The sequence below is a fragment of the Equus quagga genome, chromosome 12, assembly GCF_021613505.1.
Source record: "Equus quagga isolate Etosha38 chromosome 12, UCLA_HA_Equagga_1.0, whole genome shotgun sequence".
Classification (NCBI taxonomy): Eukaryota; Metazoa; Chordata; class Mammalia; order Perissodactyla; family Equidae; genus Equus; species Equus quagga.
In genome coordinates, this window is record NC_060278.1 from 105,121,365 (window position 1) to 105,143,855 (window position 22,491).

The 22,491-nt window shown below is 43.1% G+C and overlaps 2 protein-coding genes across 6 annotated transcripts in view; both read left to right on the top strand.

The window, feature by feature from the left end:
- CSTF1 (cleavage stimulation factor subunit 1) overlaps window positions 1–5,673 on the top strand; it is an 11,174-nt gene extending 5,501 nt beyond the window's left edge. For all 4 annotated transcript variants that reach the window (XM_046679800.1, XM_046679802.1, XM_046679801.1 and 1 more), the window contains 2 exons: window positions 859–1,249; window positions 4,814–5,673. In XM_046679800.1, coding sequence (XP_046535756.1) covers window positions 859–1,249; window positions 4,814–5,073 — 651 coding nt within the window. In that variant the 3' untranslated portion in view covers window positions 5,074–5,673. The remainder of the gene's footprint in view (window positions 1–858; window positions 1,250–4,813) is intronic.
- A 5,878-nt stretch (window positions 5,674–11,551) lies between these two features.
- CASS4 (Cas scaffold protein family member 4) overlaps window positions 11,552–22,491 on the top strand; it is a 38,292-nt gene continuing 27,352 nt past the window's right edge. Inside the window, exon 1 of one of the 2 annotated variants that reach the window (XM_046678184.1) lies at window positions 11,552–11,799. In XM_046678184.1, coding sequence (XP_046534140.1) covers window positions 11,764–11,799 — 36 coding nt within the window. In that variant the 5' untranslated portion in view covers window positions 11,552–11,763. Of the gene's footprint in view, window positions 11,800–19,750; window positions 19,927–22,491 lie in introns of those variants that run through there. The other variant, XM_046678185.1, reaches the window with a different exon arrangement.

Sequence of the window (22,491 nt, forward strand, 5' to 3'; positions counted from 1 at the left end):
ATGTTTGGAAAGGAGCTTTACGTTTTTTTCCTCAGATACGAGATATTGTATGACTGTTCTCCTTTTAAAAGTGGTTTCCGTGATCATCCTCTAAAACGAGTGCAACAGCAAGGATGCACGCTGCAGATAGCACCTAGATCCATTTCTATTGGCATGTGGTTCACATGCATCACGCACCCACTTCCTCTGGCTGGTCAGGGATACTGCTGGTCACAGTTCATGTGACAAGGGTTCAGAATCCATATCACTCTTTAAAGGTTGCTGATTCCTGTTTGAAGACAAAATACAGCCAACTTCACTAAAGTACAACTTATGGGAATCAAAAAATTAGTTGAAACTATCAGGTGTTGACTAGAAAAGTGACGTTTGATGCACCCTATTTTGAATATGCAGTTCAGAAATACTAATGTTTTAGTATGGCTTCCACCTTTTAATAACTTAATTTTTTATTCAATATTTGAAGTCCTGAGACAAATTAAAGAAGGTATTCTTATGTACAAGTTGTGTTTATCTTCCTCCATTAATCGTGTGTAAATGTATCATAGATTGATAATATTCCGTTTTGACTTCACCCAGTGTTCATTTGCAAATAATGTTCACTTTTATGGTTTTTGCAATAATCTCACCATTAAAGGGGCTTCTGAGTCCCTTTGGGGACACTATTTGGAGAGATTTGGAAATCTTTGTTCGAGTGATACATTGATCTATTCCAAAAAGTTCTTTGTTCCTTCTCATGCCTGTGTAATATCTGATCATTGGTTTATGGATTTTTTGCATCAGCTAAATATTTTCTGCAATTCCTCTGGTTTTAATTGTTCACCCGTTGGTCACTTAATGTTAATGTCTATGTCCTAACAGGAAGCTGAAATGTTACGCTCCATTTCTTTTCATCCTTCTGGAGACTTTATACTTGTTGGGACTCAGCATCCTACTCTTCGGCTTTATGATATCAACACATTTCAATGTTTTGTCTCTTGTAATCCTCAAGATCAACACACCGATGCTATATGTTCTGTCAATTACAATCCTAGTGCCAATATGTATGTAACTGGTAGCAAGGACGGCTGCATCAAATTATGGGACGGTGTTTCAAATCGATGCATCACAACTTTTGAGAAAGCACATGACGGTGCTGAAGTCTGTTCTGCCATTTTTTCCAAAAATTCTAAATACATTCTCTCAAGTGGAAAAGACTCTGTAGCTAAACTTTGGGAAATTTCAACAGGACGCACGCTGGTCCGGTACACAGGTGAGTGAGAAATTGCTGTTGCTTACATTTCTGTAGCATTTTACAGTTTCTAGAAACTCTTTCTTAGATCTTCCCAAGAGATCCACACAATAAATCTATGCGTTGAGCAAGGCAGATGTTATCCATCTTTTAGATAAGAGGAAACCAAGGCTTAAAGGTTAAATAGTTTAGCCAAAGCTACGTTTAGTAAGAGGCAAGGCTGGAAACAGAACTACAGTTTCTTAACTTTGCTCTTCTCGATACATCACAGCTTTAACTAGATCTGATTCCGTGTAAGTAACATTTGAGAACCCGGTGGTCCGTTTGTAGACCAATGGCCTGCCCTTTTGCCACAAAAAAGTGAAAGCGTCCAGAGAAAAGCCTCAGTTAGTGGATCTCAGTAAGTGTACGCAGTAAGGAAAGAGGGACTGAGAGGGAAGGTCTTGGCCCATTCCTGAGCGCACAGAGGTGGCCCCGGATGAGACCACAGTGCTCTGAACCTGGATATAAAGTGAGCCCTTTAGGGGCTGGCCCCGTGGCCGAGTGGTTAAGTTCGCGCGCTCCGCTGCAGGCGACCCAGTGTTTCATTGGTTCGGATCCTGGGCGCGGACATGGCACTGCTCGTCGGACCACGCTGGGGCAGCGTCCCACATGCCACAACTAGAAGGACCCACAACAAAGAATATACAACTATGTACAGGGGGGCTTTGGGGAGGAAAAGGAAAAAATAAAATCTTTAAAAAAAATAAAAAATAAAAAAAAATAAAGTGAGCCCTTCAGACAGAAAACCAGACTTACGTTCAGCAGAGTCTCTCAGTAATTCATGTTGGTCTCTAATTGGTAGCAGTTAGGCCTGTGAGCTCTTTTTATGATAAGATCTATTTAAATTTATCCTATCACTGGTGGTCAGTGTTCAAGTCTAGTTTTTTGGTAGTGAATCTTGTTTAAATATTGTGTCTCATTCTTCTGTCCCTTGTAGCAGCAAAGGCTGGTGTTTGGTAGAACACCTCCAGGAGCCCTCAGCTAGTTTCCTCTGTTGTGAGATGTTTATGTCATACACTGAAACCACCATGACCATAACTTCAAAACTCACAAGAAAATGACATTGTTTTAAGGGGCTTTCCTGTGGTGTTATTAAGTGAGCAATTTAAAGAAAACTGAAGGGTTGGTGACATCTGAACCACTAGGGTGCAGCATAACCTTCCTTAGATTTCTCTCATTATAACCAAAGTTGGCTCCTGCCACCGCTCTGGCTTCCCGTGTAGATGGCAAAACTGGCAAGTTTGGAAAGAGTCAATTTCATCATAATTCTTGGAGACTTTGTTGAAACGCTTACTTTTGTATGAAGCTATTTTGAAAAATATCTCTAATTACTACTATTAAAGGACTGTGCTTGTTGCAAAAAGAAGACACAGAAGTCATCAAAGTAAAAGTGGGAATGCCTTCTCCCTCTTCAGAAGTAGCAGCCACTGCTTGAGTGTGACATGTCTACAAGGGTATACACCAGACTGCTGACAGGAATTTAGTATATTTGTTTTGCTTTATGAACGCCTGTGTTGTTTTATGGTTGTATGTAGTTGGTTTTGGTGGAGAATTGAGGTTTAAATTTAAATTAAATTTTAAAATTAGATGATACTGAATTTTTATGCAAATTTCCTTTTTTCTCATTTACAGATTAATACTACTTGTGTCAGCACATTCAGATCTGTGTTTCCAGTTTGAATGTTTAGTTAGAATTCAAAGGGCTTTTAAAATAAGGAAGAGGAAAAATTATCAAGTAAACATTAGAAATTTTGATGTTAAAAATTAATTTAAAACACTATACACGAAATTTAAATGCTGGGCTAGGGGAAAAATATTCCTAGCATGTATAATAGAGATACGTCAGACATTGGTCAGTGAACCCAAGGAAAGATGGATGACCAGCCTCATTATAAACCTAAGAAATGAAAATAGAAGGATTCTTGTGCTCATCAGATTTTAGGAATTTAAAAGGTTGATATTATCTAGTATTGATAAACATTTCAAGAAATCACATTTTATTATTAAGAATGCTAATTGGTAAAATATTTCTGAAGGGCAGTTTGATGTCATATCAAAAATTTAAATATATGTATTTTTGACCCACTGTGTGCACTGTTAGAAATTCAACCTAAAAAGATTCTTGGGCAAGCATGCACACGCACACATAGAAAGATGTCCATGCCAGCATTATCTGGAGGAGAGGAAAGTTAGAGACAGCATAAATGTCCACCAAGAAACATTGAATTAATTTAGGTTGTGCATCCTTTAACAGCATGCAGCCTATAAAAATACTCATAGTAACATGTGCTGAGCACTTGCACTGCAAAGCTGGATGTGCATCATACCTCATTTTAATCCTAACAATCTGTGGGTAGCTGCTGCAATTACATCCTCATGGAACAGAGGAAAAAAATTAAGGCTTGGGGGTGTTAAGTATTATTTGTCCAAGGTCACATCACTAATAAGTGTTGAATCCAGATCTGACACCAAAGTTTGTCTTCTTATCCATGAAGTTGTGTTCCCTCTTTAGAGCTCTCCATGACATAGTGTTGAATAAAAGCGTTGTATGATGTATGCTCTGATGTGTATAAATTACAAATGAGTGTACAACACATAGAGATATTTGGAAAGGGTATTCATCCAAATATTGACTCTGGGTGTAAAATTATCAGGCAGTTTTTATTTTTTATACTTTAAATAGTACTTTAAACGTAAAACACGTTTTTTTCATGGTCATAAAACATAAAGCTTCCTTTTGGAGAGCGGATGTTCATACATCCCAGTAATTCTATTCCTAAGAATTTAATCCTAAAGAAATAATGTGTTCTGTGCAAAGAGAGTTTATCACAGAATTACTTTCAAACTAGATGGATACAAACTAGATGCCTTGCAGGAAAAGAGTTACTAAATAAGCAATGGTGTTTCCAGACAATGGGATACTCTGCGCCCGGTGACAAATATGGAAAAGTGTATCCAACATAAAATTGGCTTAGACTGATAGACAAGACGTGTATATAATGTGGCATCCATTTTGGTTTTGTTTGTTGCGGGGGGAGTGGGGGGCGGGGCGGGATTAGTCCTGAGCTAACGTCTGCTGCGAATCCTATTCTTTTTTGCTGAGGAAGACTGGCCCTGAGCTAACATCTGTGCCCATCTTCCTCTACTTTATATGTGGGACGCCTGCCTCAGCATGGCTCAGCTAATGGTGCCCTGTCCGCACCTGGAATGCGAACCAGCAAATCCCGGGCCGCCAAAGCGAAACGTGTAAACTTAGCCACTGCGCCACTGGGCTGGCCCCCAGTTTTGTATTGTTTTGAAAAGGTGTTTTTATGCCTAGAAGTACATCAGAACGGTAACAGAGTTGCCTTGGATGGTAGGCCCAGGAGTGATTTTCATACTTTTTTAGAGTTTCCAAAATTGCACAATAACTGTGTATTTCTTCAATTTTAAAATGCTATTTTTACATCAACAGTATTAATAACAAAAGTAAAACAGTCAGAGGGTCTGAACTTGGAGAGCTAGCCAGGTGTCCAGGCCCTTAACCTCTCTGTCTCTGTGCAGGCGCTGGCTTGAGCGGGCGGCAGGTGCACCGGACGCAGGCTGTCTTCAACCACACGGAGGACTACGTGCTGCTGCCTGATGAGAGGACCATCAGTCTCTGCTGCTGGGACTCGCGGACCGCCGAGCGCCGCAACCTGCTCTCCCTGGGCCACAACAACATTGTGCGCTGCATCGTGCACTCGCCCACGAACCCCGGCTTCATGACATGCAGCGACGACTTCAGGGCACGGTTTTGGTACCGGAGATCAACCACGGACTAGAGCCACCTGGACTGAATAGGGTTCTTTTCTCGAGGGCCCGTTCCTCCTCCCCCGTGCCCCTCACCAGCTCCAGTAGTAAGTCATTGTGCCAGCTTTGGCGGCGTGCTGCCACCTCTACACCCTTCTCGGATTTGTACAAAAGAATCTTTTTTTACCTTGATGTAGAATCATGGTGGAAAAAGTGGAAACGCAGATCTGTGTGGTTGTTCTGCATTCACTGATTATTACAGTGTGATTTTCATCGGTTTTGTAAATACGGGACTTGCCGTTTCTCTTGACTCTGGATCATTTGGAGAAGGATAGAGTATTAAAGTGCTTTTCTAGATCTCGTGTGGGTCTGTCACGAGGAATTCTCATCTGGTTATTCTGTCAACTTCTGTGTCTATTCTGCGTCTTTGGTTTTTTCCTTTCAGAATACACTTTAGCAGATAAGTAGTCGTGCAGCTCTGAGAATCAAGAGTTTGTGCCATATTAAAACCATTTGAGAGAATTTATCGGTTCTCTCCTAAAGGGACATCATTCTGATAATAAAGCTCAGATCTGCAACTTTAGTGTCACATATTTTTCACTTCAATAAAATTAATGGCCGGTTTTTCCTGAGGATTTACAGGAGATGGATCTTTCACCATGTCACCCACATCGTCCTTTCATTACCTGCAGTGCTTATCTTCGGTAAATGTATTTCTAGTAAGAGGATTACCATTTGATGGGAAGCATAATTGAAAATATATCAAATCTAATCAAAATTAGGCAAGCCCGTTGCTCCTCTCAGGTGTTGCTTATCTTCACAAATGATTAACGTCAGTTAACTTTGTTCTTGTGTCATTTTAAATCTTATTTTTCCATTCCCTTCAGCATGAACTGTAACTACTCATCGTGGACGCACAGAGCAAGTGTGTTCTCAAGATTTGTTGCAATTAACCAACTGATAAGAGATTTCCTTTTCTTGAAACTTTGTAGAAGTGACACTCTTTCTCTGGACTCAGCTCTAGCTGGGTCCGGAGAGCCCTGAACTCTTGTCACAAAGATAAACTTCGGTTTATATTTATCCCCAAATACGAATAGCTCACAATCTGGGTAGGAGTGCCTAGAAATATAATCTGGGATTATTTGATAAAAGTGTTAAGTAGATTAAAGTTAAAATAATTGTTTTATGTTATAGGAAGTTTAAATTCTTCTAAAGTTTATTGCATATAAATTCTGCTTTAATCATCATCCTTGAGGATCATTTTACCTCTTTGGTCCATAAAAGCATTTTAAGCATTCTTAATGTGTTAAATCACTGGGTTTTAGTGCAGATTTCCAAAGAGCCCAATTTTTTGATCCATAGCGAGTTTAAATTTATTTTTATTTTGTATCCTGGTTCTCCAGTACTTAAACTTGGCCATCTGTGGGTGCTGCTGTGGTAAGATTAAAAGAAACCTACTAAATAGGAACAAGGATAACCAATTCTACCAAAAAAATTACCAACCAAAACTCCCTGCTTCTTTTTCTGACCTTTTTTGCTCTCAACCTTTGAAACTTTCAAGCCGAGATTTAACAGTTCTGTGTTATTCTGGTCTGGCACAGAAGTCGTTCTGTGGAATGATCACACTGTACTCCTGATACAAGTTCCATCGGGTGTTTTTAACTGCATGAATCAAAATAATGTCTACTTTTTCCAGTTTTTTGGAATAGTCTCAGCAATGGGTCTCTTTACAAAATCAAGATACTTTTGTGTGTTTCCAAAATAGACTTCTTTTATTTTTATTTTTTTCTCTTAAAAATCACATTAATGTTTTGAACTGGTGTAAATACCAGCAATATTACATGGACTTGGTGTCCACACATCACTAATGTACCACATGACGCCCTGGCATTTAATTGGTGAATAATATCCAGTCAGGATAAGAACTTAAATTCTATGTAAGTTTTTAAAGATAACGTGATTTCTGAAATAAACTTTTTGTATATAATGGTAATTTAAAGCTAGTTCTTTTTTTTTTTGGAGCTTGCTTTGAGTGTTTCCACATTTGAACAGAAGTTCTCAAACAGCAGTTATGACTTTGGACTGGTACTTTTCACAGTTTCTTTAGTGCTTTTTGCTAGAAGTTAGATTTTTGTAACTTAATCACCTTTAGCTCTGTATCTTCATTCTACTCTCTATGAATTTAAAGACTTGAGTGTAATCCCATTTCTTTCGATCAGGGAAAATGGCCTTTTGCCTTAAACTGGTTTCCCTTAGGAAGGGTGGTGGTGGGGGAGAGGCAAGTCCAATCTGTTATTGACTTGTTGAGTAGTGAGGCGAGTCATTTCTGCTTGCGGCTACAGCTTCCTTCTCTGTGATTAGGGAGCTTAATCAAAATCAGCCCCAACATGCACTTCAATCAGGAAAGCTCTTTTTTTAAAAAACATAGCGTGATAGAAAGAGATTTGGGGCAGGAGGAAGGCATTTAGTTTTAGAGGCGAGGCTTCCATTTCTGAAGAAACAGCAGCGCAGATTCTCTGAGAGCCCTTTCAGTACAGACCTGGATAGAATTTATTTGTAATCTCTAGATAGATGGCTGAGCTAGCAAGAAAGTGAGGGAATTTCCGAGAGGCAAAAACAACCAGGAAGCACAAGTCCAGAGGACTGATGGTGACAGAGCCGCTGGTTGTACTGAGGATGTTCGTCGATCCCTTGTAGCCTGATTTCTGAGCTCTGAGTCTTCACAGGGTGGCAACTTTGATCAAGATCCAGAAAGCCCAGAACCCAAAAGGTGTGCGCCCCCCCAACCCCAAGTGAACGTGACAAAAACCCTATTACGGGAGAAGAGAGAAGAAACCTGCCTGGCTGTGTAGGCTCAGGTCTGTGGGGAGGGGTCCGGGGGCCGGCAGAGGGGAGGGTCTTCCCTGAGAATCCCATCCAAGCTGTTCCTCAAGCAAAGCTGGAATAACTCACACTACTTACATGGCTTGGAGAGATGCAAGCTGAGAATTTAAAGCAACTCCAGTTGGTAGTGGCCATGAGTGCCTGACAAGCCAGCACAGCTTCTCTCGGGAAGAGCACGTCTTAACTCCAGGCCTCAGCTGATCCTCCAGGTAAAGCTCTAAGAGCCATGGGTTCACTATCAAATACACGAGGGAACAGCCACGGTGGCGAGAACCAGCAGAAGCAAGAAACATCCATTGAAGCCTGTTTCTCAGTCACCTTTTGGCAAATGTACTCCGCTTTCCGCCTGCTCGCCGTCCGGTGACTGCCTGCCTGTGCGTCATGTCCCGCCCTGACTTTCCTCATTCTCCCGTCAACATTCAGCCCTTTGCTCCAGCTTTGTGCCCCGTCTACACCCACAGCGTTTCGTTTTTTTCAAGTCTTGCTCTGATTCCTTTTCCCTCTCAACTTTGGGATCAAAATTTGGGCTGTTAAACTGAGTCAGCAGTAGTAATTACCGTAGCTGTAGCGCCCCAGTCCTGTATCATCCCCACATTAGGGTATTTAGATGAATTTGTTGGCAATTTATGAAATTCTACTTGGACTGTAAGAGCTCTTTTTGAGTTATCTTCGAAAGATTAAAATCTACCGGATAATCAGATGATTTTAAAGCAGTGCTGTCTAGAATTTCCTGCCAAGCCTTTCAGGTTTTCCACCTTCTAAGTCTGCTGTTCGGCTGGCCTTTGAGAAGTCAGGTATTGAGCGCCCAGGGTTTGAATGCTGCCCCTCAAGGAGTTTGATCGCTAACGTCCACATGAAAACAGTATAAAAGCATAACAAAAAGCAGTTCCATATACACAAGCAATCTGCCTCTCTGCACGTTTATTAGGGGCTGTAGAAGGCTGTAGAAGGGAACAGACTCACTAGGTTCTGAAAATCCAAAATACTGTTCTCAGGAGCATATTTGTCAAGAGAAGGGGGAAAATTACCTCATTAGACTCTCCCTAACTTGCTTCTCTTAAACTGCTGTCTCAACCTGCAGTCAGCAGGATATGACGAAAGCCACCCAATTTCCTAGAATAATCAACTCTTGCAATATTGGTACACGTAAGAGACTCATTTGCCTTTAGTAAATACGAGCGGATTGCAGGGCCTTTCATTCAGAAAGAGCACAGCAGGATCAAATACCAGACAGAAGTCAAGCCCCTCATTCACAAAATACTGCACTAGGAGGCCACGCAGGAGTGGATCCATTTAGTTTCAGGGCCAGATGCTATTACTTCAGTGTCCTAGTTTTGTTTTTCGGTTTGGATTGCTTTTCCAAACAACAGCATTGTGCATTTATTGGGACCTCAGGCCTACCCCTCGTCCTGGGCAGAGCCACGGGCAGGAGTTTGCGAGTGACGGGAACGGTCCACACTTGAGTTGGCGTGAAGTCTTTTGTTCTTTTCCAAGAAACTTGGGTTCAGATTCTGTCTTTGTCACATCACTATGTGACCTTGAGCAAATTTTTCCATCCTTTTTACTTTTTCTCAAATATATACAGAAGTCAATATTACAAGAGAAATAATGGTTGCCGGGGCCTGGGGGAGAGGGGCCTGAGGAGGGCCTGCTGATGGGTATGGGCTTGCTTTTCGCGGTGATGTTCTGAAACTAAATAGTGGTGATGGTCGCACAGCTCTGTGACTGTAATGAACACTGACTTGTACTCTTTAAAAGGGTGAATTTTGTGATATGTGAATTGTATCCTAATAAACGTGGGTTTTTTTAGTTGAATGTCAACAGTACCATGAGTCCTCATGTACCCATCACTCAGACTCCCAAATTTTCAACAAACGGCCAATCTTTTTACCGGTGCCTCTATCCACTTTCCCCTTTCTTGAATAATTTTGAAGCAAATCTCAGATTTTATCTGTAAATATTTCAGTATATGTCTCTGAGATTGTCTTTTTAAAACGCAATCATCACGCCATTACACCTAAGTATATGTAGGGAAGCATCAAATTTAGGTTTCATAGATTCCCACTCTGGAAATATGAAGCTCAGCCTTAGCTCAATAGTGCTTGCATCTTCCTCATCTGAGATGCTATGTGGCCCGTGCCCACCAACACAGGAACTGGCAGAGCCCGCAGAAAGCAGGAGTGAAGAGGCACCCCCAAGAAGAAAGTCCAGATTCACGTTTAACAACACAGAAATCATCTGCCATTTTGTAGTGCCCTTTGCCCTACAAATATCACCAGCTATACGCACTGCAGTAGAGCCATTGTCACGATTTGTCTTCTCTGGAAAAACTAACGGGATAAAACACTTCTGCTAGACCAGGCTGTCATTCAGAACCTCAGCCTTTATGACTCATTGCCCTTCATGTGAATCTGCTTATTTTCCTTAAATGGAACTCGTTAATTCCATTCTTTTTTTTTTTTTTTTTTTGGCATGTTCGTGGTGTGGCAGCCAGGTTCAAGCTCTGCCTCTCTACTGATCCGCCCCCGCTTGTCATATCTTGCCTTCCTGGTGAAGCCTTCCCTAAATTACTCCCCCCTTCTCCCATCTCTGTCCTCCTCTCTATGGATCTCCACTTTGAACTTGTTGCAAAGTCAGTTTGTGTTCTTTCGGTGGGGTCATTGTTCCCTGCCTCTTATCTGCTCCCAACCACAACATGTCAGTGACTTGGCCCCAGAAGTTGGCTTCCAACAATGATAACAATTTAAAATATGTATTGTCCCTGCCAGAAATAAGTCAGCTATTTCCATCGGGAAATCCTTCCTGGGGCTCAGACTTGGGGGACCTACACAAGGGATGACCAGCGGACAAGACAGTAAGCGATGCCGTCGCAGGAGGAGAGCGACGAGAGAGACAGCTTCTTGGAGATGGAACTTGAGCCAGGCTCGGGAGGATGGGTACCAATTTGTTTAAATGAAATCAAAATGCACACATGCTCAGCAGGGAGTCTGTTGTCCTGTAGGTCCTCTCTGGGCGTTGAGTCTGAATTTAGGGAAAGTAAAAAGATTTGGCAAGTCATGCTGAACTGCGTGAGCTGGTGGTATGGTTTCAAGTACAGGCAGTGAGTCGGTGAGATTTAAGAGATAATCATAATTGTATTGATGTGTGCTCAGCATAGCCCTGGTGCAGAGTCAGCACCCAGAAAATGTTCACTGTTGAATGTTGTGAGCAAAGACCAGGAGGTGGGCCTAGAGGTCAGAGCAAGAAGTCTACACCTGAGCAGTAAAGATATGGTGGGATTAGGTCCTTTAAGGCCTTCCCCTTGACTTGTTTTTTCCTGCTCTCGCTGGGCAAGCTTTAGGGAGCAGGAAGGAAGAAATGCTGACCACTATCAGAAATTTGGCCTCATGGCCTCTAATCAGGGGAATGAGCTTGGTCTCTTTGGTGGGTGTTGTTCCCCAGTGTTTGAGAGACGAGAGTGCTGTGCATTCATACGCTGAGCTTTTCAAAGTAGGAACTTCATCCTATAAAGCAGAAGAGTGGGGTTTTTTTCTTCTGTGGTTTTACATAGCAAATGTGTGACAATCTCTACTTACAGACGAAGTGAGACGTCAGGCTTTGGAGGCGTGAGTGTGGCCTGGATTTCTCGTCTCCCCACCTTCGTCCTTTCATTTTACTCTTATCGTCTCTCCAGAAAGTCTGCCTGCTGGGAGAATCGTTTTGACAATTTCTCGTGTTGTCAGCTCCATAGAATTCACTTTCTCAGAACCAGCCAGAGGCATGCAGTGACATTGCATAATCCGCCTCTGAGCTGGAGATATCAGCCGTGGCGCTCAGAGGAGCTGTTTCACACCGCCAACATGAAAGGAGTGAGCATCACGGATGGTGCGCCCAAGGTGCGTGATGGGGGCTGTTTGAACGGGTAGGGGGTGTAGCAACCTGTCGTGGTTAAGCACAGTGACCGATTTTAGTTCTGAGTTTCTAATGAAGTCAAAGGATGAGTACTAGTAACATGGAAGTTTGAGATGGGAAAGTTTAATGTAAGTTGAAGTGTGGAAAATATATGTGCTGTAAAGCTCGTTTACCAGTTTGATTCAGAGATGGATGAAAATTGCTTTCTAGCAGAAACCAGTTTACGTGGTTGATAACAGGACCCATCCCTTTGTCTCATTCACCTTCTAACAAATTTCTCAAGCAAGATGCAAGTCTCTGCCTCGGCCCACCCTGACCTCTCCTTTCTCTGGATCCTGAAGACACTCGTGTCGCTCAGGTGTCCTGATTGATTCGGTGTTTCTTTCCAAGAGCAGGGCCCAGGCCTCGGCTTCGGTCTCCCACGCTGAGTCCACAGTGGGCATTCCCCACGCTATTTTCACCTTGACTTTTGTGTTGATATGCGTGAGTGGAGCTCGAGTCCGTGATACGAATCAAAAAGATTCACTGTTTAGAAAGTTGAAACAGCTACCAAAAACAATTTACTAGGACACGAGCAAAATGAAGCTCCAGGGTTATCTTGCTACACATTTTAAAATTCTAAGTAGAACAGAAAAAAGGAAATGAAATAATTACTAAATGGGGAGTCTGCTTATATGAATTAAACATGTTATTTATTATTGCAGTAATAATAATAGGTGTCACTAGTGGAATTTATAGCTGAGTAACCCATGATGTCTTCTCTTATATAGATTGTGTGTAAATATCTTAACTACCCTAGAATTTTGTAGCCGACTACTTACTTTGAAAATTTTTAAACCATTGGAAAAATGGAAAAAAATAATTCAGCAAACCCCTACATATTATTTACCTAGATTCACCAATTCCTAGCACTTTGTCACATTTGTGTGCATCTATTTGTATATGTTTACACACACACACACTTTGTTGTTGTTATTAAATCATTTGAAAATAAATTGCAGATATAATGACACTTCACCCCTAAATATGTCAACTCATGTCTGCTAAAAATAAGGACATTCTCCTACACAACTCCAGTATCATTATCATACCCTAGAAATTTAACATTGAGTTAACAATGTCATTCTAATATGCAGCCCACATCCACATTTTCCAAAAATATCCTTTCTAGCTTTTTTGGCTCTTGTTATTTGTTTGTGTGTTTGTTTTTCCAACCCAGGATTCTTTCCAAAATCACACATTGCATTGTTTGTCAGGTCTCTGTCGTCTTTAATCTAGAGCAATCCATTACTTTTTGTTTCTTTCATACCATTGACATTTTTTCTGAATATCCTACTTTTTTTATGATCTAGACTTCTTTTTATTTATGTGCCACTTATTCTGCCTAATTTCCATAGCACTTTGCGATGTGTGATTCACGTGTATGTGTGCATATAACGTACATTTGATATTCCCAGCCTCCCCCTGAAGTCCTATTATCAGTGTTGTACAGAGAACTACAGCTGACACTTCCTGACTGTCCATCTGCCAGGCCCGGTCCTGAATGCTTGACTTGCCTTTTCTCATTACATCCTTACGACGTCTCCGTGAGGTGGAGACGTTATTCTTATCCCCGTTTGACAGATGAGGAAAGTAGGCTTCGTCGACTTGCCAAGGTCATTCACTAGCGAGTGGAATGCCAGGAGACCAACCCAGCAGACTGAGCCCAGAACCTCGGCTCTTAACCAGCTCCCTATGTTCTGACCCCTAGCCCAGGGGGAACAAACTCTCTTCAGAAAGAGCCAAGTGGTATTTTATGCTTTGTAGGCCGCCATTGATCTCTGCGGCATATTCTCCTTTGTTTTCGCCATGCTTTAAAAATATAAAATTATTCTTAACTCTTGGATTGGTTGTCTGGGTTTGGTCCACAGACCATAGTCTGTCAACCCACGTCTTAGATGAGTGACGTCTCAACTCCTACAGGCTCCTCGACTCAATAATGGCGGCACCAGGACAAGACCCACGTCTTCGACTCCTGGTCCAGAGGCAGCCTCAGTTCACGATTTCTTGGGTAGCCCTACAGAACTGTCGATGTAAGATAATATAAGATAATAGACTTTTTTAAAGGTTTTAGACAACTAGGAGCAGTCAGTGAACAACTGTGGGGCTTCTTGCTTTTTACACTTAACAGTATGTAGCACGGTTTCATTCATTTGAGCACCATTGATCTACCTCATTATTGTTAATGCCTACATTGTTGTTTAATTGCTTTTTATTAAATGGCAACACAGTGCTTTAAGGGGTCATACCATGGAAGTGGTCCTCAGCTTTGGTGCATTGGACCTTAAAGCAACCGTCACTTTCACTCAGGGCTGCCCCGGATCACCCTTCACGCCCTGACGTCGGTCTCTGTACGTTGAACGGTGAAAGTGACCGCCCTTTCTAGCTGTTCCCTGGCGTTGCGGCTCGCCAGCCGGCCAGCAGCACCCCCGCCAGGAAAGCTTTCACCTCTGGGCAGAGCAGATTTTGTGGAATTGACTGACTTTGACTAGGTTTTCCCTAATCGTTGTAAAAACAAAGAGAAAACTGAAAAGTAAACATGACGATGTTAGTGATAGGAAATGCTGGCCTCAAACAGTACGATTGCAACCAAGGTTGAAATGATCATGCATGGTGAACGTGGTAACTCTGACGTCGTGTTCATTGGCTTACTGAACTCTTGAAGACTGACTCCGCGTTCACCTCCATCCAAGAACTGCTAGAAAAGTAGGCCTAAAAGACAAGGAGATTTTTTTTTTCCCTAAAGAGCCTATGTTTTTTTTAAAAGATTTTTATTTTTCCTTCTTCTCCCAAAGCCCCCGGTACATAGTTGTGTATTTTTAGTTGTGGGTCCTTCTAGCTGTGGCATGTGGGTCGCCACCTCAGCATGGCCTGACGAGCGGTGCCATGTCTGCGCCCAGGATCCGAACTGGCAAAACCCTGGGCCACTGAAGCCGAGCGCGCGAACTTAACCACTCAGCCACGGGGCCGGCCCCTAAAAGACAGGGAGATTTTAAGTGATTTTATTATATGTAAGTTCTTGTTTTGGATTTTTGATAGTTTCAAAAGTGCCTTACTTATGAAAATAGAGTCCACGTGTACTTTAATGATTCAGTCCCATTTGCTGCAAATTGTGTTTACTTCTGAGTACACCATTAGAGGTGATATTGAAATTAACATCTTTGTGCACAGACATCTTTGTCTCAATGGGGTCAATGTCAGGACTTGAAGGAGGGTTAATGAGTCACTCGATTTGTGAGTGGGGAGCAATTTCAGGCTTTCCTTGTACCTTTAGCAGCTCTGAGATGGCAAGCCAGACATTTTAACTCAGTCTTTGTTGAAGAAGGGTGAGTGGGATCACACGGGGTCAGGTGCAGAGAACTTACCATGGCCTGCAAGGCCCTGCCTGATCCCACTACCACTAGCCCCCCACCTCAACTCCTTCCCCTGCTCCCCCTCTGTTCCCTGCCTTATATGGCTCCTCTCTCACTGTGGCTGGATCACCTGGGTCCTCTGCCCGAGCGTCTCCAGATCTGGAGGCCTCTCTGGACCACCCTATCTAAATCATGCCCCCTTCCATGCCTACCCCCATCATTTTCATCGTCTATCTTGTCTTCAGTTATCAAGATCTGAAATTGTCTTTCCTGTTTGTTTGCCCTTGTTCATCGTCTGTCTCTCCTCTAGAAAGTCAGCTCCATGAGGGACAGACATGGACTTTCTTATTCAATGCTTCGCCTCTAGTTCCTAGAGCAGTGCTTGCACGTAGTGGGTGCTCAGTACGTGCTTTGCGGTGGTGTGTGTGAGTGATTGGGAGGGTACAGGGAGGGCAGACGGAGCCCTCGCGATACAGTCCTGCCTTGAGGATGGGAGCGGCACTTCCTCATTGTCAGATGTCTGGGAACAGAGGTCATCCCTGGTTCTCAGGTCTCTAACCTCTACCTGGCCCCACCCTGACCCACCACTCGGCCAAGTCTTAAGAACCAGCCCCTCCTTCTCGCGCGGCCAGTGTTGCGTTAGATCTAAGCCTTTGCAATTGAAGTCAAGGCCACAAGGACCTACGGCTCCCCTCCGACCTTGCCCAGCAACGTCATCCTTTCACCCACCTCACAAGGCAAAACAGCCCAGAAACGACACCCGGCTTGAAAACACAACTTACTGTCCATCGTTTAGCCATTCACTCAATACATAGTTAGTCGGCTCTGGGGGTTTAAGTGATCAAGACGGAGCTGAACTTCCAGTGGGGTCAGAAAGTCAGTGAGCGAGTAACGGACACAATATTTCAGGTGGTGATAAGTGCCATGAGGAAAGTGAAACCCGGTGATCTGATAGAGGTGATGGGCGGATAAGCGCCTCTCAGGAGACCTGAATGATGGGAAAAGCATTCCAGGCCGAGGGAACAGAAAATGCAGAGGTCTTGCGGTAGGAATGAATTCAGCATGGTGGGTATCCGTAAAAAGGTTAGAATGGTTGGAGCAGAGTAAAGAAGGGGAGAGAGTGGTCAGAAATGAGATCTGAGGGGTCAGCAGGGTCCTGTTCACACAGGGCCTCGCTAGCCCTGGGAGAAGTGTGAAGTGCATTCTAATTGCAAAGGAAGCCACTGGCTGAGTGAAGCTGGAGATGACACGATCCGATCTATGTTCTTAAGAGATCACTCAGGCTGCTGTGCAACAAATGAACTTTCAGTAGGAAAGAGCAGAAGCAGGAAGAGGAATTAGGAGACAAGTGCAGGTGGCTTCGTTTTCCATCTTGGATGGTGCTGTGTTTTTCCCAATGGACGCCAGAAGAATCGTTTGCTCTGTCTTTTGAAAAAACTAAAACTTTTGATGTCTGAGACTGTCAAGGGATGTGAGCAAAAAACAATAGTAAATAAAAGTGTAGATAGCTTTCCTTGAACTGCATGTGCTATATACCTTTTTTTAGAAACTGACATTTGTTTTCCACAAACTTTATTTCCATTTTCTCTTGAGACAGCATACCTTTCATTCATTCAGCAAATACTGAGTGCCTACTGATGTGCCAGGCACTGTTCTAAATGCCACGAAGGACAAACGTGTCTAGTTTCTTTTCTCAGTATTTAATACATTGTCATTATAGTTAATAAAAAATCCATTACATTATATTATTTTTTCCCTGTTAAATAACCTTTATTCTCTTAGCATTTTATTTCCTATAGAGCTCACTTTTGTAAAACAAAAAAAAAAAAAAAAAGCTAAACAAAACACCACTAGCACCCCGAAAGTTGAAAAAGTCTGCTACAAAGGCTATTCAAAGGAAAGTGGCCTGCATGATAATGGAATGGGGAAGCAGCCAGAGAGACACACAGTGGTCATTTTGGAACTGTGATGACTAAGGGAGGAAATGACAAGTGCCTGGAGGGGAAATAACTTCAAAGGAGGAAGGTGGGAGGCTGGTAAAAAATGTTGCCCTGAGTGATATTCGAATACTCCAACATGAGTTGCAAAAAGGGAAAATAAGTATTTTAGGAACCCGTTTCCAAATGTATTGCTCATGAACCATTTGTTTGTTAGAATAGAAGAGGCCTCTTGTGTAAACATCGTGAGAACAGAGTTAATGCCAGAATACAGGGTGTCCTCCTGTGCCTGGGGCAGCATCTCCTGGCTCTCTGCATAAAGGCTTCGCGGTCTCCTAAAACTCCTCTGGGAAAAGGATGGACACCACTGAAAAGTTCTTCAGAGGCAGGTCTGGGCTGCTCATCCGGCCACTCATTCCAGAGAGAATTTCTCCTTGAGTTTATAAGTCAGTGGGTGTATTACTCTTCTTCTTTGAACGGTTGCTTCTCCTTAGAAACAAGAGCAGCTTTTGTTTGTTACACATGTGTTACTGGCAGTCTGTCATTTGAGGGGAAGAAAAGAAACGCAGTAAGAAAGCAGTAAGGTCCCTCTCCCTTGGAGTTGTCTGCCATCTGGTTAACAAAGTAAAAAGGGCTTTGTGGGATGTTCGCCTCAGGTCAGTTTAAACTTGCCCCACAGTTGAGAGGGCACGAGAGTCAGTTACTAATAGCCAGCACTTCAAGTAGCTTCTCTCCTACCCGGATGTTCCCCGAAGTGAGGGGATCAACGACCGTCAGGAAACCAACAGGGCCAGTTACACACACATTCTCTCTAACCTTCCATGTGGTCCCCCAACTAAGGCTTCGATGGGTGTATCTACAGCTCGTTAGTGACAACAAAACGAGTACACCTAGTGAACTGGAATAAATTCACGCCACAGAATGAGAGAAGAAAAGGTTAAATGACAAATGGCTGTTTGCTTTCTTACACCCCTAAAAATGACCCTGGGAAAATGGAGAATTAGGTGAACGAGCATGAACTTTCACTCCTTTCTCTGTGATCCATTAAACTACTCGGGCCAGCTTTGAATTCTTCCTGATCAATCAAACGGAAAAGTCACACCCTGCAGGCACCTTGACCTCCAGCGTCCAAGATGATTTTAGATGTGGTACACAGAACATTTTTTTTACATTAGTTATGTATTTTAATGTGCATTAGAAAAAACTAAAACTAGCTCATCAAACTTGTAATTTCATAGGTAATATTGCTTAGGGAGAATGTTCATATTTTACTTTTTGTAAAAAAGTAGACAGCACATGGATATGACAGGAAGCATGCACTTAACAGACACATGAAGTTTAAGAAACACAGTCGTAGACAAAGCTTTCTCCTAGCTGGAGTTGGTATAATCGATTATGACCAATCAACACAAAACGCCTTTGTTCGTCTCCGTGTCCTTTCTCCTCCCCTTTTCCCTTCAAAGAAAGAAAGAAGGAAGGCAGGGAAAAGAAATGAGAATGGAAAAGAACCTCCCTGTTGTTTTCTTTAATCCCTCGGAGGGCTTTCATGAAGTAGGAGATAAGAGTAAGAAAAGAAGCCTTGCAAAATGCAGGGTGTTGCAGCTGTATGGACCCTGCACAGCGACCGTCCTTCCAGATGAGGATACAGAGGCCCAAGTTCTGTTACCTGCCCTCCCCCTTCCAGGCGTTTCTCACGAGTGAGGGCGGAATCCTCAGCCACCTCCCTTGGCATAACATTGCTCCCAAATCCTCTTTTTCCCAAACCAAATATCTTCCTAACTCAGGGACTTGGCTAGCAAGGAGTGAATGCGGAGGCGGGGGGGTTGGGGACAAGGCTATGAATAAATAGGCTGGAATAGAGTTTGGTGTAACAGGGACCCGTCTTGGGTCACATCCCAAAAAATCAATTACTAGGCCTGGAATCTCTTTACTGTTGCATCGTTTCAATCCTGGGCTTGAACTAGAGGAACTGGTTCACCTCAGCGTGAGACGTACAGTAGGTGCTGAATAGATAACTGTGAATCAATGAAGCTCTAAAAGCGCATTTTAGCAAGAATAGAGGAAGTATATTCCAACAACTTGATCTGGTCAAGACCCAAACCTATTGGAAAACCACAGTATTCCGACCTCCAGGAAGAAAAATGTTTCATTTCCATTGGGTGGTTCTGGAATTTTTCTCTGGCCACAACCTCTTCCTCAAAGTCTCTAGTAGGCAGTACTTCTGCGGCTACAGAAGTCCCTGTAAGGAGTGACTCTGTCACCCAAACCATCAGGAAGAATTCAAAGCCGGGGTGATCCGAATTCAATGTTATCATGGAGAAATCAGTTAAGGTTTCTGCTTGTTCACAGAATACACCGTCATCCAGCGTCGTTTTTAGAGGTGGCAGGAAAACAAGGAATCACTCTTATTTAAGTTTCTCTTTTTCTTTCATTTCCAAGTTCACTGGGTTTATTCACTTCTTTGTCCCCAGTGCCTATAGATAGACCCGCCACAATGGCTATTTGCATCAAACGGATGGGAGGGGCCCACGGGAATGTGGAGAGAATGTGTTATGTAACTGGTCCCCCGGTCCTTTCCCACGGCTGTCGGTTTCGACCCAGATCGCCTGGCCAGACAGCTGCAGAAAGAGCCCTGCTCAGGCACAAGTGTTTTAGACGCCGAATGTCCTGACATCCCCGCACAAACGGCTACAGAAGGACTTCCCTTCCGAGGCCATTTCTGCCGGGGTTTTCCAGGATGTGGAATAATCACCTTTAAAAATAATTTCTTTGAAGCATGACTGTGAGTATCTGAGTTTCTCTCTGCTGACATCCGTTTCTTGGGACTGTTTGATTGCTTGGGACTCAGAGTTCACTGTGTGAAGGGGTTATCTCCCATTTTTCCCCCTAAGTTAATGAAGGAGGTAGTCATGTCTCGCAAGTAACTAGCACAGTGGTGGAAACAATTGAAAGCTGTTTTCTGTCCCTGGTTTTGAAACGAAAAAGAGAGAATTTATATTTTGTTTAAAAAATTATATTCTATGCAGTTAAGGTTTTTTTTTAAAAGCTTAAATGTTACTTTAAATATCAAAGAAATTGGGAAAAGGGAGTTTCAGGCTTTCACTTTCAGTTAAGTGACTTCCAATCCTTTTCTGTACGTGCTGGAGCCTTTCATTCAAGAACTTTTCAACTTTTTCAAAAGGGGAGCTGAAGCAGAAGCTCAGTTATTTTTCTAGCTGATCTAGCAACATAAACCACAAAAAAGACAGCGGTTTTCCTTCAACGTCTCTCAATTAACTACTTTGCTAAGTTTTAAAAAACGGCTCCAAGAGAAACAACCCTTCTTTATGTTGTCGGATGAGGCAAGAAATGACTTAGCTGTCACCTCATTAAACAAATTCTAAATATGTCTGAGAAAGAAATGCAGATTATCGAAGCAGAGCCGTCTCAAGTTCCACAGTACCGTGAGCTGATTCTCTCGTCACATTAGGCAGGACAAATCAAAGGGAAATAATTTAGCATCATTGCAAATCTCAGGCCACCTCTGGTTATGAAGTATACTGTTTTGTAAGTGACTCTCAGTTCCCTGTAACTTGTGGAATTCTTCTTTCAATATAAATGTTGCTATGGAAAGCCACCGAAATTCAGGAGGGAAAATAAAAGTTAAGGTAACAGCTGCCTTCTTGGACCACTATTTCAAAGGGAGATGATTAAAGAGGAGAGAAGAAGGGATGAAGGGAAGACCGGAAAATGAGGGCGGGAAAGAGAGAAAAAACGAGTGATAGATGAGGAGAGAAGAGAAAGAGGAGGTGAGCTGGTTGTCTGGGGTTCCCATCTCGACTGCCGACCTCACGATACAACCTCACAAGGAGGGAAAGTGGCAATGGTGTTCTCAGTGCCTCCCCCAAGGTTACACGCACGCAGCACAGATTACGCAGCTATGGTGTCTGGTGACTGCTCATCCTCGTTTTTGCTGTTGGTAGCACGTCCACCCTCCCGTCTGGTCTGAGTGTTTGTGCACAGGACCCAAATCATTCTGCAGGGCCACAGCGGGGCGAGGGGGCCAGGGTGATGGGCAGGTCAGCAAGCGTCCCCCAACTGCCTGGAGACTCAAGGAATGCCTCTCTAACTTGCCCCGGGCCAAGTCAGCAACACCATTAAAGCTGCTTCCGGCCTCAACGTCCTTGATTCTTAATGCACCTGCAGTTGGCCCCCCGTTTAATTTAAGCAGCAGGCCTTTGTTGCCTTCTCTCTGTGCCTTCATGCTGCGGCCCTGCTTTCAAGGAGCTGGGGAGAAAGAAACACACACAAAATCCTCTGGTTCTCAAAAACTGCTCAAGCACTTTCCAGCATCTTCCGTGCTGTGAATGGCATAGGTCCTCTGAAGACCGGGCAGTATGAGCTGCAGCGATGGAGGGGGTTGTCCCGGAAGTGCAGGAAGGGTTGCCCCAGATGCAAGACACCTTGGTGTGGCACACTGCTCTCAGCCAAGATTCAGATGGACTGGGAGTCAAGGTGCCCGCCCTTCTATCAAATCCCGGAGTAGAACGGGCTTGAGTGATCATGACAAGCAGGAGCTCAAGTCCCGCAGCACAGAAGTCCTTTTCTTCCAACAGAACAGAGCCCTTTTTAAAAATGAGATTTTTGTATTGGAAAAGCAAAACACGTATACATGGTTTAAAGGATTCAAACTGTTCCAGTGCACATGGACTGAAAGCATGTTTTCCTTTAATGTCAAATCTCTACAATTCCCTGGGCTCTGGTCCCCCTGGCCGGAGCAGGAGCCCCAATGACTTAGTAATCTTCCAGAAAGATGCTGTACTCGCAAAAGCAAAAACAGGGACACATCATCTCCTCTTGCTCATGTTTAGAATTTAATACTCTGTTTTGGAGGTTGTTCCATTTCAGCTCATATAAACTCCACCTCGTTCTTTTTAATGGCTGTATAGTATTCTGTTATATAAATGTATCCTTATTTACCAGTAATTACATTTAAGCTAATTCCTGAATTCCTGGTGCACAATCTAATTCTGGTATATAACTAGACAACTTAACGCGTCTGAATTAAATGTTTTTATCAGCTTAGCATCTCTCCCTCCAGAGGCACACTTTGTCATCCATTCATCTGTCAAAATGCACATGCCATCGTGTGAAGGAGTCTGTGGCTAAGCCCTATGATTTGTAGGCTAAAAGGGCCAACTCTGGAGACCAAACTGCCTGTGTTCCCATCTTGGCTCTGTTCCTTGTTCACTGAGCTACCTTAAGCTACTTACTCACCTTCTCTGTGCCTCAGCTTTCTCATCTCTTAAATGGGACATAGTAACAATACCTTCTTCATGGGGTTGTGAACACCAAGTGAGATAATCAG